This window comes from Typha angustifolia, chromosome 14 (genome assembly GCF_048772165.1).
Source record: "Typha angustifolia cultivar Huaian chromosome 14, ASM4877216v1, whole genome shotgun sequence".
Lineage (NCBI taxonomy): Eukaryota > Viridiplantae > Streptophyta > Magnoliopsida > Poales > Typhaceae > Typha > Typha angustifolia.
In genome coordinates this window covers 6,555,751-6,573,681 of record NC_133252.1, presented here as the reverse complement: position 1 = coordinate 6,573,681, position 17,931 = coordinate 6,555,751, and the positions used below count along the sequence as shown (strand labels likewise).

The 17,931-nt window shown below is 35.8% G+C and overlaps 1 protein-coding gene across 1 annotated transcript in view; it reads left to right on the top strand.

Moving 5' to 3' along the window:
- Positions 1-1,750: 1,750 nt before the first annotated feature.
- The window catches only part of LOC140775299 (protein HUA2-LIKE 3-like), a 38,925-nt gene continuing 22,744 nt past the window's right edge, over positions 1,751-17,931 (top strand). Inside the window, exons 1-3 of the mRNA XM_073118501.1 lie at positions 1,751-2,165; positions 4,254-4,330; positions 13,833-15,950. Coding sequence (XP_072974602.1) covers positions 1,752-2,165; positions 4,254-4,330; positions 13,833-15,950 — 2,609 coding nt within the window. The 5' untranslated portion in view covers position 1,751. The remainder of the gene's footprint in view (positions 2,166-4,253; positions 4,331-13,832; positions 15,951-17,931) is intronic.

Sequence of the window (17,931 nt, the reverse complement as noted above, 5' to 3'; positions counted from 1 at the left end):
GAGTTATGATGATGATATGATATGAAGATTTATTTATACATTATTGAGAATTATGTACTTGATCAGTTATTACATCTACCAAATATTTATATATTATTGAGGTTTGAGGATACATTTATATACTCATTCATGACATAATGCTTTTTTTATTTATATTATCTAATATATGATTTACTCTCTATTTGACATAACTGATTCGGTGTAAGGTATATTCATTGATCCTTTAGCTGATGACTCTTTTTATTTTTTTTCTAACTCCTTAGATATGTGATATATGATAATGACTTGAGACATTCTAAAAAAATATTTTAAAGCAAAGATGAGGTAAGCTATAGACATGAGATAGTATAAAAGATAGTTTAGATAGAAATTTAGTTATATTGTTATTGATTATATTTGTACTCTATTGTGTTAGACGATGATTTGTATAATATAGAAATGAGATCTTAACCTCGAGTATCCACAGCACCATCAATGATGATTTCAATATACCAAGCGCTACCAAGTCTCAATTTCAATCGAGAAATATCTTTAGAAAAGTTAAAAATATGTTATGTAAATAAATCAAAATGCCCTTTATAGTTTGAATGTTCATACAAAAATATTATTATCAAATCTAGAAAACACAATTAATTACAAATCATTTCATAGGCAAATTTATAATTTTAAGAATAATTTAAACTTATAACTATTTTTTTTCTCTCTCTACTATCACCTATCACCTCTTAAACATAGTTTTTAAGAATAATTTAAACTTATAACTATTTTTTTTCTCTCTCTACTATCACCTATCACCTCTTAAACATAGTTGGGAATAAACTACCATTTTTGTTACATTTGTTTCGTGTTTTTTGCCAAGTTAAAAGGAAAATCCTTGAAGCATCTCCAAGGGAGGCAAAGGCTCCAAATATAAAGCTAAGAGCCCGATGCGCTCCAACACACCGGGCTCCATATTTATTATTTAATTAATATAACATATTATATATATATATGCTAAATCACTTAATAAGACCTCTTAATATTATTATTTTTTAATAAAAAATATATATTTATAAAACTCTCATCGATATCTTTATAATAAGACTAATATTCAATAGTTTCACAAATAATTTTAAATTACTATTTTTTTAATTAAAAACATCAAAATTATATTACATAAAATAAAAATTAAATATTTAAACACAACTTAAATAATTTAATATTAGACTTATTTTAAAGATCTCGATGAGAGCATTCTAATGGTACTATTTTTGTTAAAAATTGATTAGCAAAATTAATTATATATTCAGTTTAATTAATTAGATTATTTAATAAAGGATACGGACGAAATTTAAAATTTTAAATGAAGCTTTTGTAGGGCAAAATTGGTATTTCTAAAAGTTGAATAGTATTGGAGCTGGGCTCCAAATTTTTAGATGGGGCTCCAAATTTAGAGCTCCAATATAGCTGGCTCCCACCGGGCTCCAAATTTAGAGTTTTGGAGCTCGGTTGGAGATACCGTAAGGGTACGTCATTCAGCCAAAAATTCACTCTCGTTAACATTAGGGAAGCCAATAGCGTTCTACTACTTAAATGGGCCTAGAGCCCTAGACTAATATGCCAGCCCACTTCAAGAAGGAAAAGCCCACAATCCCAATCTCTCATGCACGCAATGATGTATGTAATATGTTTAGTGTCTCGTATCCACCGTCCATACGTGCATTCTACCACGTATTACTACCACTACGATTTATGGAAGAGGTGGGATGTGAATGTGCTTCTGCCACATACGACACCCTCCACCAAACCAAGCTCTCTCCCGTCTCTCTCTTTACCCCTTTCCCCCAAATAGAAAAAACAATCTCCTCTCTTGCCGCCGTCGCCGATTCGATGCCTGCAAACCCCACCACCGTGTCCACCGCCGTCGGAACCACGAGGAGCTCTTCTCTCTCTCTTGGCCAAGGGAGGACGAAGGAGGAGCCGACGGTCTTCTCGAATCGCATGACCTAGCCCTAGCGGACGAGATAGGTGGCCTGAGACTCATCTTCCCTGCTCTTGCCATGGCTCCTGCTCGGAAGAAGGGATCTGCACGGGCCGCCGCAGCCGCCGCCGCCGCCGCGCAGCAGTGGAAGGTCGGCGATCTTGTCCTCGCAAAGCTCAAGGGCTTCCCGGCTTGGCCGGCCATGGTAGGCGCGCTTTCTTGGTCCTCTCTTCATCTTGATCTGGGGTTTTCTCTTTGCGGTGCTGCCTCTTTGTTCATTTTGTTTTTGCTAGGGTTTGTGGTATTGTGAAATATGGGGTTTGTGTTAGGAAATTCCTTTTTATTGGTCTGTAGAGGAAATTGTCCTTGCATAGAAACCAAGATGCTCCTTTTGATGTTTCTCTCTGGGTTATAATCCCTCTGATGGCCTCTTCAATCTATGAATTGATTGGGGATGCAAATTGTAACTTATGCCTCCTTGTCATAGTGGCGTACTTATTTTTGGGATCCTTTATTGGCCATGGTAACCCTTTCCTGTTCCTCTTCTGCATCTGATCTAGGGTTTTTTTTTTTCCTTAAGTCGTGCCGCCTCTTTTAGTTCTTTCTGTTTACCTAGGGTTCGTGTGTGGGGCGTGGATGTGGATGATTTCCTTTGTTGGGGCTGCTATTGTTGAGAAATATGGGGACAGGGTAAAAAAAAAGATCTTATTTTTACAGACCTGAGGAAAGTTGTCCTTGCATGCCAAGCAAGGCGCTTCTTTCTGTTTTGGATATTTTTCATTTGATTTTTTTTTTATTTACTCCTCCAACCCTTTCTCTTGTTTTCCTTTTGTTAATCGACTATGGATGCAGATGGTAACCTTGCTTGGACCTGTTTTGGTGAATGTTGATGATTAACTCAGGCTGCTGTCTTTTTGAATTTGGTTAGGATGAAAAATATTGCACCAGTTTTCCTAGAAAATTATGCCTGCATAGCAACAAAGTTTCTCCTTTTGTTGTTCTTAGTGTTACATTCGATTCATATATCCTCTTGCTCTCCAATTCTTTCCTTTCCTTTCTTTTCCTTTCCCTTCTGTTACTTTTGTTAGTTGGTTAATGGTTTAGTCGGTAACCTAGCTGAGCTTCCTTGTTCAGAGTGACTTATTTGTGGTCCTTTTCTTGCTGTCCCACTTCTTTAGTTCTTTTTGTTTGCTTGGAATTGTGTATGCTTGAATGGATGTACATGAAGTGATACCCTTTGTAGGGTGTGTTATCATTGTGAAATTTGGTATAGGATAAGAAAGATCTTTGTTATATCAGTCTTTGGAGAGAATTTTTCTTGCATATTATCTGAGATGCTATCCATTTTATCCTTTTGCTTGTGTTTGTGCCCTCTTTTGTTTGCGCCTTTGCGATGTTCAATGATTAATTGATTGTCAATCCAGATTCTGACCTAGGCGGAAATCCTTGTAGAGTTGATGTACTTGTGGGTGAAAGATGATGTACTTGTGGGTGAAAGACCATTTCTTGACCACTTATGGATCATGATCTTCATATTTATGGAGATCTCTTTTTGTATGGATGATATCGCAATGCTTTTATCATGTACTTAGTTTTGATTTTGTTTACTTAGTTTTGATTTTGTCTCCTTTTGAACTCCAGACAACCACGCATTCTTCTCATGGTATTTTTAACTTTCAAACTTCTGGTGTTTTCTTTGTCTCTGTGACTTTATCAGGAGGTATTCAGATGTCGCTTGATTTAGGGTATATGTAAACATTCCAATTGAATAACCAATAAGATGCCTTACCACCCAGGCGGAACCTCAATAGCAAAGCATTGGTTCTATGAAGCTATGCCTTGGGTTCTGGCCCTCCTTGTAGAAGTGTGTTGGAGAGTTTTTGTAGATATGATAGGATTGTGCTGGATGCTTGGAGTGCAACTGTAATGTGGCGCTACTATTTGGGTCTTGTATCTAGGGAGGATTGACTGTATACCCACCTTGCTACAGGTTCAATTGTTGAAATACATAAAAGGGTGGAATGCCTAATTCCTTAAAAAAAGAAATATAACCTGATTGCAGTTTCTACCTTTGTACACCATTGCACCATCTTTCTTACACTTCATCCTCCCTTCTAGTATTCTATTTTTCATTTTTATCTTGCTATTCTGCTTCCTCTTTCATGTTTTGTAATCTTTTTTCTTAATATTGTGCTTCATGTATCAAGTTGTATCACAGTATCACTTGGCTGATGGTTGTTGCATACAGTACCAAGTACTGACTTTTTATTCGTGGATATTAATTCTGCTGCAGATAAGTGAGCCAGAGAGATGGGGCCTTAAATCTGTTAGAAAGAAGATGCTTGTCTACTTCTATGGAACTGAACAGATGTGAGTATTGTGACACTTAATTTTGATGTTGTTTGGCTTTACTTTTAAAATCAAGTTTCAAGTTCCAACTCTATAAAGGTTTTTCCTCTTATTCTATTGGTATTACCTATGTCTTGGATTGGAGAAGTATTTATTGGACATGGATTTTTCAATTTTTAATAAACAAACCATCTTGGGAGGGTTTTGTGATTTCAATTTTGAACTGAACATCATCAATTGATTTATTAGGTGGTTTTTGTTACCATTTAATATCTTCTCCATACAGCTATTTTTAAGGATCAATTGGTTCAGCTGTTCTCTATCAGGTACTTTATTTTACTTTTTAATCTTTTAAGGAAAAGAAACTATGATTAAATTACACATCTACTTGATAGGAGATTATTAGTGTTAAGTTCACCTAAGGTGTGAGACTTCTTATATGTTCAATTGTTCATGAACAATAACAAAGTATAATATTTAGCAAGATGGAATTCTAGCCTTCTGTTTTATTTTATTTTATTTTTATTTTTTTATAGGGCAATCATGAAATAGTTATGAGTGCCTATAGATTCTTCATTGTTTGTAGCATCTCCGAATTTATAGAAATAGTGAGATTATCCTCAATAGGTTAAGAAGAAAATGATTACTTGTTTATTTATTACATGGTTTTGTTATGAGACAAAGACAATTATCTATAATTTGTCAAACAATGGTTTGGCCCAATCATAATTTAGAAAGTATTTGTCAAGATCACAAGACGTATCACTACAATCTTGGAATATGGAATAATGAAGATATTGATATCAGTGTATCGAAAGGCGGTTGGGGGTGCTGCCTCACAAACAAAGAAGGCGTCCCCCAAAGGCGGGTTGACTGCCTTGATGGTTTTGTTATAATTTATAAATAAATTTTTATTTGCTGTTATTTTTCTTGCATATATGTTTGCTAATTACTATTCTACTATGAGCCTGAGAGATTACTATTTGTTTTATGCAAGTATGTGATTGGTATTTGTGGATTAATGTTTGTGAAATTGTTTGCTGATTATTGTTTGTAATTATGATTATTGTTTATGAATTAGTTGCTATTTTCTATAGGAATTATTGTTAATTTTTGATATGGTATATTTTATATATAATTATTTTTAATTTTTATATATTAAATATGCTAGACCGCCTTGGCGCTCACATATCGCTTATAGGTGCTTTGCAATCGGTTGGCTGCTTGCAAACTTCAGCCACCTTCCAAAATGTTGATAGATATAAAGTGCCTATATATGTAAATATTAGAATATGCTATAAGAAGAGAGTTTAATAAAAATTTCCCTATTTGATTTAAGGCGATTGTATTACAAAGATATTGCATTTTTGTTTCTATAATTCAATTTCAGTTTTTTAGATAGTGCGGTTTAAGATTATTTCATAGACAAGCTTTCAACATTTAGAACCCAGGGTAACAACTAATTTTTTTTGTTAAAGCCTCAGTTTAGCAAGGAGAAAAGAAAGGTGAGCAAAAAAATGGCCAAACTGGCTATGGAGATGAACTGAGGAAAGAAAGAAGGCCTACATAGCTTTTGGTTGAGAGAATGATAATCTACTTGGCCATAGGAGATAGAAGGTGATATAGGAATGTGTATAGGGTGTCCTATGATGTGATGATGGACCATTTGGTAGAGGCAAATAGTGAGTAGAAAAATTGGAAATGAGAGAACAAGATTCTGAAAAGGGATAAACAAACCAACCTGTCGAAAGAAGCTTCTTCTTTCATTAATCCATTTATAATTTATTTTGATTTTTAATACTCTAATGGAGTTCGTATAGAAACCCTAACTTGCTCTCTAATAAAGCAACTTTTACTTCTAAATGTCTAATAAGGACTCTTTAGAACTCCTAAATAAAGTAAATAAAAGCAAGGGCTCAAGTATCGGGATCGGGTTCAACCGTCCAAAAAAATGATACATATCGGTTGTATCAGCCGTTCATATCGGCTTATATTTTAAAATAATTTTTAAAATACAGAAAAATTCTAAAAATTTCAGAATAAATAATAGAAAATAATAATAATATAGAATATAAATGAGTCATATATGAAGTCTAAAAAATAAGAAAAATATCTTTTTCTCAATTTCTATCTCTCTATCCCTCTCTACACTGATATACTCTTTTTCCCTCTCTTACACAAGTAAAAAATCTTTTCTCACTTTCTCTCTCACTAACTCTCTTATCAGCACTTTCTACTATCTCATTATCTCTAACCTCACTGCAAAAAAATCCAAACTGATGCTCTCTCCTTTAAAACCCTCTTTGACTTTTCTTTAGCATTCTAACTTTGCTGCTCCTCTTTCCTAAGCCAATGCTTCTCTGATGTAGTTTCCGCCTCCATCAATGTCTGACGAACTATTTTGATGCAGATTTGGCTTCGTTGACTTCCGACGACCTTAGATATGCAATTTTTTCCTTTATTCTCTTTCTTCGACAAGCTTCTTAGCCTCTACTATTCTCTCTCTTTTACTCTCCTCTATCCTTTTCTCCTTTCTTTCTTACTATCCTCCCTTACTTTCTCCCTTTCTTTCTCTCAATTTTAGTTAGTTTCGGTCGAGATAGTTGGAACTTGTCCAATCGGTATCGGGTATCGGCCAATCTAGCTGATAATCCAACAAAATCAGTCAAGAGGTGGGATCGGGATTGGTTGTGGCCAATCCTGAGTTGTTTTTGTTGATCTCGATCGAGATTTGCCGAAAATGAAAACCTTGAATAAAAGCTTGAAAAAAGCAAGTTGCCCTAAAGAAACCACCTTTTATGACTTTTGAGTGCTTTCTAGGCTTCTCATCGTCATCATATGCTTACACTGTACTGATTTCATCCTTAGGCTAACCCAATCCTCCTTAAATATCAAATAAGCCATTGAATCTTCATAATTTGATGTAGACCAATGTAGTTTCTCTCAGCATAGTATATTGCAGTAAGGAATCTATCCATCAATAGTTCAATGATCATATTCTTTTGGATGGCCAGCATCACAAATTAAGTGGGTGAATTTGTTGAGTTGAATAGTAGATCTTCATATTGATCGGCAAGAATCTGATTATCTCTGCAGCGATCTTCTCTAGTCGTAAGTAATGTCAATCTCTTTAATAAGATTGTTCCAATTTTTCTTAGATGAATATCTGGTCACAAGCATCTCTTGTAAGAGTTTGATCTAGAATTGCTGTCTGAAGATCTTCAGAAGACACTCGAAGAACATCAGGAGGTGAAGATAATGATTTAACTTTACACATTTTAATAGGGTAGCTCTTGATTATTGAGCTAATGGCATGACATTCCTGAACAAAATTTGGAGGTATTCATTAAATCTGTAATAATAGTTTTGGCTTTTAGGAGTCTCCAATAGTAATCATCTGGGCTGTTACAATATTGTGGAAAATTTTGAACCATTGGTAAAGAATAAGTTAACTTGGCCAAAGTACATTTGTCAATCCATTGTATTTTTCTATCTTCAATTGCAAGAAAATGACTTTTACACCTAATAGGGCTCTTTGAAATAAAATAATAATAATTTAAGACCTTCTGATGATTATTAGCTCTTTTGGTTCTATTGCTGCTTTATAGTTTTTTCATAGGCTCTCTTTTCTCGTGCTTTAGGTACATAGGGATGTAAAGATGTAAATATATTTAGAACCCAAATTCTAAGTTTGTTTTGTCTGAAATTTTGGAACTCAGGATCGGGGTTGGTTGTCCAGAAAAATGATATATATCGGCTGCCTATATCTGATCAGATTATTTTTAATTACGTAAATTTTAAATATTATCTCAATTTTAAAAAAAAATGATAGTAAAGAAAAAAGATAATTAAAATCGCTATTCTGCGTCATCTACGATAAAGAAGAAGAGAGGAGAAAGAGTAGAACCGAAAGAAAGAAAGTTCTGCTTCTAATGTGAAGAAGAGGAAAGAGAGAGAGAGAGAGAGGAAGGAGAGAGGAAGGGGGCTGAAAAGGAAAAAAGAAGAAAAAAAAATCTGCTGTTTATGCAGTGAAGAAGGGGAGAGAGAGTGGAAGAATCGAAAAGAAAAAGAACAAAAATTTTATTTTGTTGCTTATGGAATGAAGGAGAGAGAGAGAGGAAGAGTCGAAAGTAAAAAAGAAAAAAATATCTGCTTATGCAGTGAAGAAGCGAGAGATAGGATGGAAGAATTGATAAATAAAAAGACAACATACCTGAGGTTGCTAGAGTTTGTAGGAGCTGTATTTGTGTTTGCCGGAGTTTGAAATACTTGCCGGAGCTGGATTTCTGCGTTGGAGAAGCACTGGCGTCAGTTGGAAGAGAGAGATTGAGGAAGAAAACAATAAGGACATCAATTATTGAATAACAGATCTGACCCGTACGACCTAAATCAGTTGATCCTTACTCGGATTGACTGATCCATATTGAGTCCAATACCCATCCAGTACTAGCCAATTTGGACTTGGAATAAGATCGGGTACAACCGATCCCATTTTGGATCGGCCAATTTTTGGATTCATGGTTTTGTTTTTAAGTAAGAAAAGCTTTAGGTGTTCAATTAGGAAGCAACTTGGAATCCCATTTGGAAGGGAATTCCTACCAAATAGGTTACCTTACAAAGTGGCTAACTTTTACCGTAGTACTAGGAATATATTTATTATTAAATTCTAGTTAATTCCTAATCTAGGGGCCAATTTCGATGTGGACAGCCCAAAATAAATGTTGAAGCATATAAAACCTAAATTGATTTAAAACAAACTAATAAGTCCTTGATATGAAATTTCTTTATTGTCATGGGTGTGGTATGAAGCATATCTTGTAGCTAAGAAGGCTTGAGAGAAGGATTATGTAGTTATTGGCAAAGAAAGAATTGTTCAGCTGTGGATTTCTTTCCTTTTTCCTCCCTGTACAGATGCCCAGTTCTCAAACTTGTCTTGGTAGTCATTGGAAGTTGGTGATCATGCATGAGGACTTACAACAGAATTTTCTCTATCTGTGTGAGAGAACTTGCTTTGTTTGGTTGCTGAGTTTTTAGACAGTTTTTTCTAAAACATATTTTGCTATCCTATCTTATTAAAATTGGTTTAAGTTACGAGTTCTAAAGAACATGAGCTATCTTATTAGGTTTGACTTTGTCATACTAAGACACGAGTTAGGATGCATTACTTCCATTACCTATTCCCCTCTTCCAACAAATCCCCCCTCACTGTCATCAATCACGCAACCATTTCATCTCTTGAGCTCCTCTAATAGTGGCCTAGGCACTTTTGCCTCGCTCGAAGCTCCCAATCTCAGTTGTCAGATACTTAATCCCTTCCCTTTTTCATGGCCACATATCTTTACGGCTAAGGAATGGGAAATCTTTCTCCTGTTACATGAATCAAATGTTTCATTTCATCCGGGAAAAGCCATCTCTTTCTCAACAATGTCTTTGTCATTTGATCCAATAGCGTTCCGTTAGATAGGAACAGATTTGATAAATACTGATAACTCTTGGATAGAGTATTAGAATGGAAAGATCTATTAGATAATGAACTATTGGTTCTAATCCATCTCTGGCGATGAATCATCCTGCCCGATAAGTTCGTAAGCAGTAGTTCCATAGAACAAATAATTCTCCTAGCTAAGGAGATCACTGCATATGTTCATCAATTAGTTCTTTCATAGTGTACCTTATTCTAGGATTGCCCTTCCAATCGGCATGAGAAGTGTGATATGAACCTTGATCCAATTTATAATGGTTTCTGGATAGATTTGAGGACGGAACTTGCGAGGACGATTCCGTTAGATCTACCCATTGGATCCTCTTGAAACTTAGAATATTATTGTTGTGGAAGAGAATGTGGATAGCTAATTAAAAAGTAAAAACTTAGCTAAATCAGTTTTCCTTATCCTTATAGGATTAGTTTTTTGTTACGCTATAGATAGAGTTTGAATCTAAAGAAATTTTGAATACCAAAGTTCTAGATCATTACGTAGTCGATTTTTTCTAATTAGTTTTGTAATATTTGGACATTGGGTGAATTTTTTTTTTGAAATTATGTATAATTGGATTTAGTTAATTAAACAAATTCTAACCTACAAGGACTTTGACAGACTCGATCCATCAATCCCAATATTTTCATGATGTGATCAACCTGACTTGGTTCGCATCAAATCAACACGTTTTCGACCACCTTGTCCTCAAGATGTCCATGGTGGTTTCCAAACCTTCCGTAATTGTCGAATTATTTCTTTCGACATTCGAGCCTAGTCTAAGAGCGTAAGACTGGTGGAGGAAGCTACGACTTGACCAAGTGCAGCCTAATATGGCCTGCTAGCTGGTGCTTGACCAATTGGTCTAGAGCTAGGACTAAGACTCACCCACAATCCAAAATGGACTTAGGTTTGGCCTAAGCCACATGCGGGCTGGCTCACGTCGAGAGTCAAAGGAGTCACTCGATCAGATTGGGGAAGACCTTGGTAGGCAACCATGACAATAGGATCAAAACGTCGAGGCATTGGATCGTCGAAATCTTTCTAATCTTCAATATCGTCGATCGACAGCTCGGGTGGCGGTCGGTGATAATTGGTGGCTGCTTCGGGATTTCTAGCCATCAGTGTGGTCAGCAAGGTCTTCTTTGACGGTGATGTATGCCTTGGCTCATCTTTGACCAGCGATTGATGCTGCTAGTTGAGGAGGGTTTGCATAAGCGCCTCAATGTTCCATTGGGATGCCTTTATTCTCATCATAATTTGTTGGTGGTATGTCTCCATCTGATCCAAAATCCGTTCCATGAAAATAGAAGCTGGATTCGCTTTTGTAGCTGCCGCGAGTCGCTTGGTGGTGGATTGGTGGGCATTGTGATTGCCATGTCTTGTTGTCAGGATGTAGATGATTGTTGTTTGCCATTGTTCATAGCTAATGACAAATTTGCTCTGACACCAATTGATACGAGTTGGCTTGATCCGATTCGTAACGGTTTTTAGGTAGATTCAAGGACGAAACTTGTGAGGACGATTTTGTCAAATCTACCCATTGAATCTTCTTGTAATATGGATATATAAATGCTCTGGAAGAGAGCTTTCCAATGAACTTGAGATTGCGATATTTGATTGGTTAGATCTTGAGATATTTTTGGAACAGCTACTGAAGGCCAAAGAAGAATGAACCTCGTAGGTGGAGGCATGGATTCCTAGGTGTTGGGTGGAGGTGATGGGTCGATAGTGATAGGGTGGCGTCGGTAAAGATGGTAGTGGTGGCTTACAAATGTGGATGTGATAGATGGTTGAAGGTTACGATTGGCCTACAATTGTGATAGCAAACAAATACAAAGGTGAAAACTGTATGGGAGGTAGAGACGGTTAAAGCAAACAGAGATGAAAGGAGAAGTTAAAGATAGAAGGTTTGCATATGGTGAGAAAGAATATTATCACTGTGAGGGTAAAAATCGCTAAAAGGAAAGGGGTGGCAAGGGAGAAAATGATTTACTAGATGATAGGGAGAAGATTGATAGAGAGAGACCAAGAGATTAAGGAAGATAACTTTATTTTATTTCAAAGCATGCCTAAGATACAAGCTATAAGACTCTATTTATAGAAAATAAAACAAAAAAATCCGAAACCAAATAATAAACAAACTTATAAATTTAGCTAACTTAGTCTTCCTTATCCTTCTCAGATTAGTTTTTCATTCTGTTGTAAATAGAGTTCAAATATGAAAAAAACTTTGAATATGAAAGTTCTAGATCATGACGGTCTTTTTCAATTGATTTCGTAATATTTGGACGTTCGATGAATATCTTTTGAATATTTTTTTAAAACTATACATAATTATATTTAGCAAATTAAATAAATTCTAACCTACTAGGACTCTGACTAAATTATATAAGCAGATAAGATAAAACTCGATTCATCGAGTTCAATATCCTCATGATATGATCTAACTTGACTCGATTCATATCAGAGTGCTAATATGCTCCTATTGTGTTGATAGGGCATCATAAAGTGGCTAAACATACTTCACGGCCCATTGAGCAGCAAGCATGATTAAGACTTATTTAAGGAAAGGTAGGAAAAACCATTAATTGGAGCTTACTAGTTGTAAGATCAAAATGGATCTACTACAATATGGATCCATCTCAACCGATTTGAACATTTTGTCAAAATTTCACCAATAAATACAAAATTTAGATTCTCTGCCACAATTTAGAAAGTGCAAAAAGCAGGGAAGTCATCAAATTGGAGTCTAATTCATGTGGAAACCAAGTTTAACTCCATGAGGACTGTTTGAAATGGTTATTTTCAACCCAAATTTGTAATTTAATGATTTACTTGTTGAAATTTCAGCTTTAATTATGGTTTTCCCAAATTCTTTGTGCTAATTTAAAAATGAATTTTTTTTTGATAAAATGATCAAAAGTGAACCCTAATTTGCATATGTAGATCCACTTGCATATGTAGATCCACCTTCTAAGTCATCTACTTCAAATATCCATAATTTTGTCCTTAACTTTATTTAGCATGTTTGCACCTTTTAGCCTCAACATAGTTTTATGGCGTGGAAGATAACACATTTTCCTATTTCTATAGAAAATTGGACATGTTACACCAATATCTAGGGCTAAAATACTTTCTTGTAACCATTAAAAGGGCATATTATATATTTTAGAACTTGCCATAGTCATAAATTGTGTCCACTGGCATGAGAATCCTTGACTTGATCTATATTTTTGTGGTGATAAGTTGTGTCTTTACATTTTCAATATCCTTTAGTTCTTTTTATAGTTTTTTCTTAATGGAACTCATACCTATGCTTATCTCACTATAATTAAAGTGGTCTTGATTCTTTTGTCAACATTTTTACTACAAATGCTAGTTAATGAGCATGTCTTATGCATGCTGAACTAGGAAATAAAGTATTTTAAAATAATTCTGTAGATGCATACACATATATCCTTTTAATTGAAAGACCGATTTGAATTCATTGAGTTTTTCAACATTTAATGTATTGGAGTTTGTGTTGACTAGAATCCTTGACTTGATCTATGTTATTGCGGTGGTAAATTGTGCCTTTATGGTTTCAATATCCTTTATTTTTTTATAATTCTTTCTAATGGAACTAATACATATGCTTAGCTTACAATAATTAAAGTGGTCTTGATTCTTTTTTCAAAATGCTAGTTAATGAACATGTCTTATGCATGTTTACTTAGGAAAAGAAGTTATTTCAGAATAATTCTGTAGATGCATATGCATATTATCTTTTTAATTGAAAAACTAATTTGAATTCATTGAGCTTTTCAACATTTAATGTATTGGAGTTTGTCTTGACTAGCTATCTTCCATGATTTACCATGATGGTACATCTTTATGTTCTTTAGATCAGTATACATATATTATAGTAGTGTAATTTGCATTACTTAAATATTTCTAGCTGCTATCCTGGCATGTCAAATTTCCTTTAATCTCTTTTCTGAATTCATTGGACCACTGCAAGCCTTCTTTTCTACTGAATTCTATCTGACCTTGGATTATTTATGTAGTGCCTTTTGCAATTATGCTGATATTGAAGCATTCACTGAAGAAAAGAAGAAAAGTCTATTAGTGAAGCGCCAGGGCAAAGGGTCAGATTTTGTTCGTGCAGTTGATGAGATAATTGATATCTATGAGTCACTGAAGAAACAGAAACATAATGAGTTTAATTTGGCCAATGATTGTAGTGGACCAAAAACTGGAAACCTAGAATCTCTTGATAGCAGTTCTGGTAGAGAAAGTCCAAAAGTTGGCTCCTTCATGGCCAATAACCATAAGTCAGAAACCCTATGTGCTTCAATAGGAAGCTGTGACATGGTCAGTTCTGAAGAAACTTCTATGACCTTGATGGAAGGTGAACACTGCAATGGGAATTCAGCCCCTAATGAGCCAGCTGAAAAAGTATCTACTCTTGATGAACTTGGTCATAACCATTTGACTACTACTATTACTACTACAAGAAAGAAAAGACTAGTGGATACATTACAACAAAATATTACCACACAAAATAGGTCACCGTTGCTTTGGAGGTCTAGAAGTTTGTCAAATGGTGAGCCCAAAAAGGTTGAGGCATCCACCATGGCACTAAATGATTCAGATGTAGCTTCTGGTGATTTAATTGCTAACAAGGTGCAGGAAGAGTCCACACAAAATAATGATGTAAGAGATGACTACTGTGCATCAAATATAGATGACACTTTGCCTCATTCTTCTGGTCTGCTTTCTAATGAAATCCAAATTTACAGGCTGTCTGAATTATGTAAAACATACCATGAGGCTAATAATATAAGTTCTGGGAGTATGCCAGAAAGTAGTTGCAAATCTAAAGTATCTGTGGATGGATCCATGGAGACAGAACTTATATTGAATGACAAATTTGATCTCCCAACAAAAACGCTCTATTTTAAGAAAAAAAGGAAACCAAATCGAAAGAGGTTAGCTAGTTCTGCAGAATTTGATAGATTGAATAAGGAGCCAGACTTGAAGGTTGAGTTGTGTGAAATTCGTCCAAAGTCTCCAATTTGTCAGAATGCAGTTAATTATTGTATTCATAAATCAGATGGAGATGAACATCTTCCTCCAGTTAAGAGAGCGAGACTCAGGATGGACAAAAGTTTGTCAGAGGAAACACAAGTAGTTGATTTTGTTTCTGGTAATAACAAATTGGAAATGACAATAATTGATGATAACTGTGATAAACCTGACACAGTCACTACTTCTGGAAATCATTGTTCCACCAATGCAATGTCCTGTTGGGTCAAGGAAGACTACAATACTTCACCCATGAATAATTGCTCTGTTCCTTCGGGAAGAGATCTTATATTGAAGACTAATACATTTCAACCAAAGGTTCTAACAGTAGATGTGGAAGCAGCTTTGCCTCCATCAAAGCGCCTGCATCGTGCTTTAGAAGCTATGTCTGCCAATGCTGAAGCTATTGATGATCATCATGAGGCCTCAAGGTCCGTTGACTTGATCCCTAATGGTTGTGTTAGCTCTCCAATGACAAGTTCTCTCCATCATTCTGCTGATGTGAATGCTGTGAGCCCTATGACATCTGACAGTATAGAATTTTCGGATAGTCCTGCAGGTAAAAGTGCATCTGCCCTGACTGTACAAAATGTCCACTCACCAACATTGGTTTCTTCAGAAGTGAAACAAGATGATACCCTTAACTGTTCTCAGGAAAAAGATTGGAAAGAAATCCCTCTGGATTGCAAAAATTATGGTGGGGCTGACATGTCTACAATGAGTGTGATTGATGCTCAAGATACAAATCTGCCACCTTCTTCCTTAAAGGTTGTTGGGAATCACGTCAATCCTACTTTTTCTGAAGTGGTGCCCGATCAGTTATCTTCATCTTTAGATAAAGTAAACGAGAATGAAGTACAGAGGCCGAAGCAGAAATACCTTTATTTCCACATAGAAAGAGGTGATGATGGATCTGTTGAGCCAGTCAGACAAAAGAGGGATTCTATTTTGAATAGTTTGGATGGTTGTGATTCTGTCCTCGAGGCATCCATTCAAGCTGTGTCTGTTAGAAATGTGGGTTCCTCAACAAGTAAATCTTCTGTGGCTACAAAATCTTCCGACATTCAACTTGATGCACACACCCGAACATCTAACTTGTAAGTCTTTAATTCAGACTTCTTTTTGTTGGCCACTTAACTATACAGCAGCCTGGACTAAGGAGATAAATTATTTTGCTTCTCTTTATGCCAAATTTTTTATTGCTTTTGTTTTACAAGGCAGTATGTGAGTTTATCTTATAGCCTTCCACTTGACATTTTATCTTGTATCTAGCTCATCTAGTTTCATCATTTTTTTCCTCTTTCTTTTTTTGCACAACTGCCGAGTATATGCATTTATCTTAGAGCCTTCCAGCCTTCGAGGTAATAGTTTGTTATTTTTTTAATCTAGCTTAACTACTTGCATCATTTTTTTCCTCCTCTTTTTTGGCACTATTGCCACTTGAAGAGCCAAGTGACTGTTCCTGTTAAGGAGATGTATCTTGTAGCACCATGACACCTTTAGAACCCAAGGAAGATGCATGGCTGTTCCTGTTAAGGAGAATAACAGATTGTAATAGGATTGCTTTATCAACTGTGTATCCACATCCCGCTGAATATTTTTTAAGATCTTTTTGGTTAGGGAATAAGCAAGATGAAAATGGAATTCGGACTTTTTGGGGAGGTAGAATATGTGATATATTGGAAAATTTCCGTGCCTTCTTTCTGAATTAAAGCAATCAGTATTTTTATTGATGCTGAATTGGTTTGGTGGATTTCTTGGGTAATAAACTTTTTTTTTTTCCCTCTGTGTATAGTATTGAGAAAATCCCAAGCAAGCTAAGTTATGTGCTACTAAGGTTTATGCTATGCTACGAGTTATCCCTAGATCTCTAGGGAGAACATATTAGAATAGGTAACTAGAGGTCTAGCATGCAAAGAGCAATGTCTAATACAGATCATTAGCTTTTAAGACATGCTCAGAAATCACATATACAAATACTATATTTACGTGGAAAGGGATAACTTTCTAGGGAGAGCATATTAGAATAGGTAACTAGAGGTCTAGCATGCAAAGAGCAATGTCTAATACAGATCATTAGCTTTTAAGACATGCTCAGAAATCACATCCACAGATACAAGATTTACGTGGAAAACCTTCCTATCACACAAGAAAGGAAAATCTACGGACTTGCCCAATTAAATCGATATATTAGAAGTTTACAATCGGATATAGCCTCTCAAATTGATCACACATGATTTGCCGATCACACATGATATGCCGATCACACATGGTGGTGGTAGACTCCCAAGTTTCTGGCCTGAGTACACCCTCAGTTAACATGATGCTTGCTAATAAACTTGCCTCTGCCTTGGTATGCCGCCTCGGAGATAGGTCTTCTCCTAAGAAGTGTTGGTGGTGGTGGATGGGTGAACAAGCTTCAAGGTTCTTAAGTTCTTCTTTAAAGCTCAACAGTGTTGATGAGATCTTGGCATATTAAATGGATCTCTCCTCCCTTCTTCTCTTGGTGTTTCCTTCGGACTTTCTTGGACGTGAGAGATCGCTTCAAATCTTCTAAGGTTGCCCTTTAATAGTGGAAAGAGATTTCCTCAGCCTTACCCTCGGGTATAGATTTAAGTATTTTCCTCAACCTTACTCTCAGTGATTCTATTGCTAAGATTAAAACTAGAAACAATATCGCTCTACTTGGTGTAAAACTAATCAAAGATTTCATTATCCTCTGTACCCTCTCAAACCTGGTAATTAGCCTTTGGAGTTTAGAGAGCTTTGTAGCATTGGTGGTTTCTGGTATGTCTCATGCATCCTTTTTGCAACTTTATAGGTACAAATCGTACGAAACTATCCTAGGTCACACCACTGACAAATGATGTTTAGTGCCTCACTATTCCACCTTGAATTATCGTAGTCGGTCTTGTTTCACTGTTCTATCAATTTGTCTCTAAAGGCATCGTACTCACGAAGGCAGGAGGGATTGAGTATCCCTGGATGACCGATAGCCATGCTATCTTGTCTATGGATTTGAGAGAAGCCCTCATCCTTGGCTAATTGGAACGATCCATAAGAGGAAGTCTCATGGTT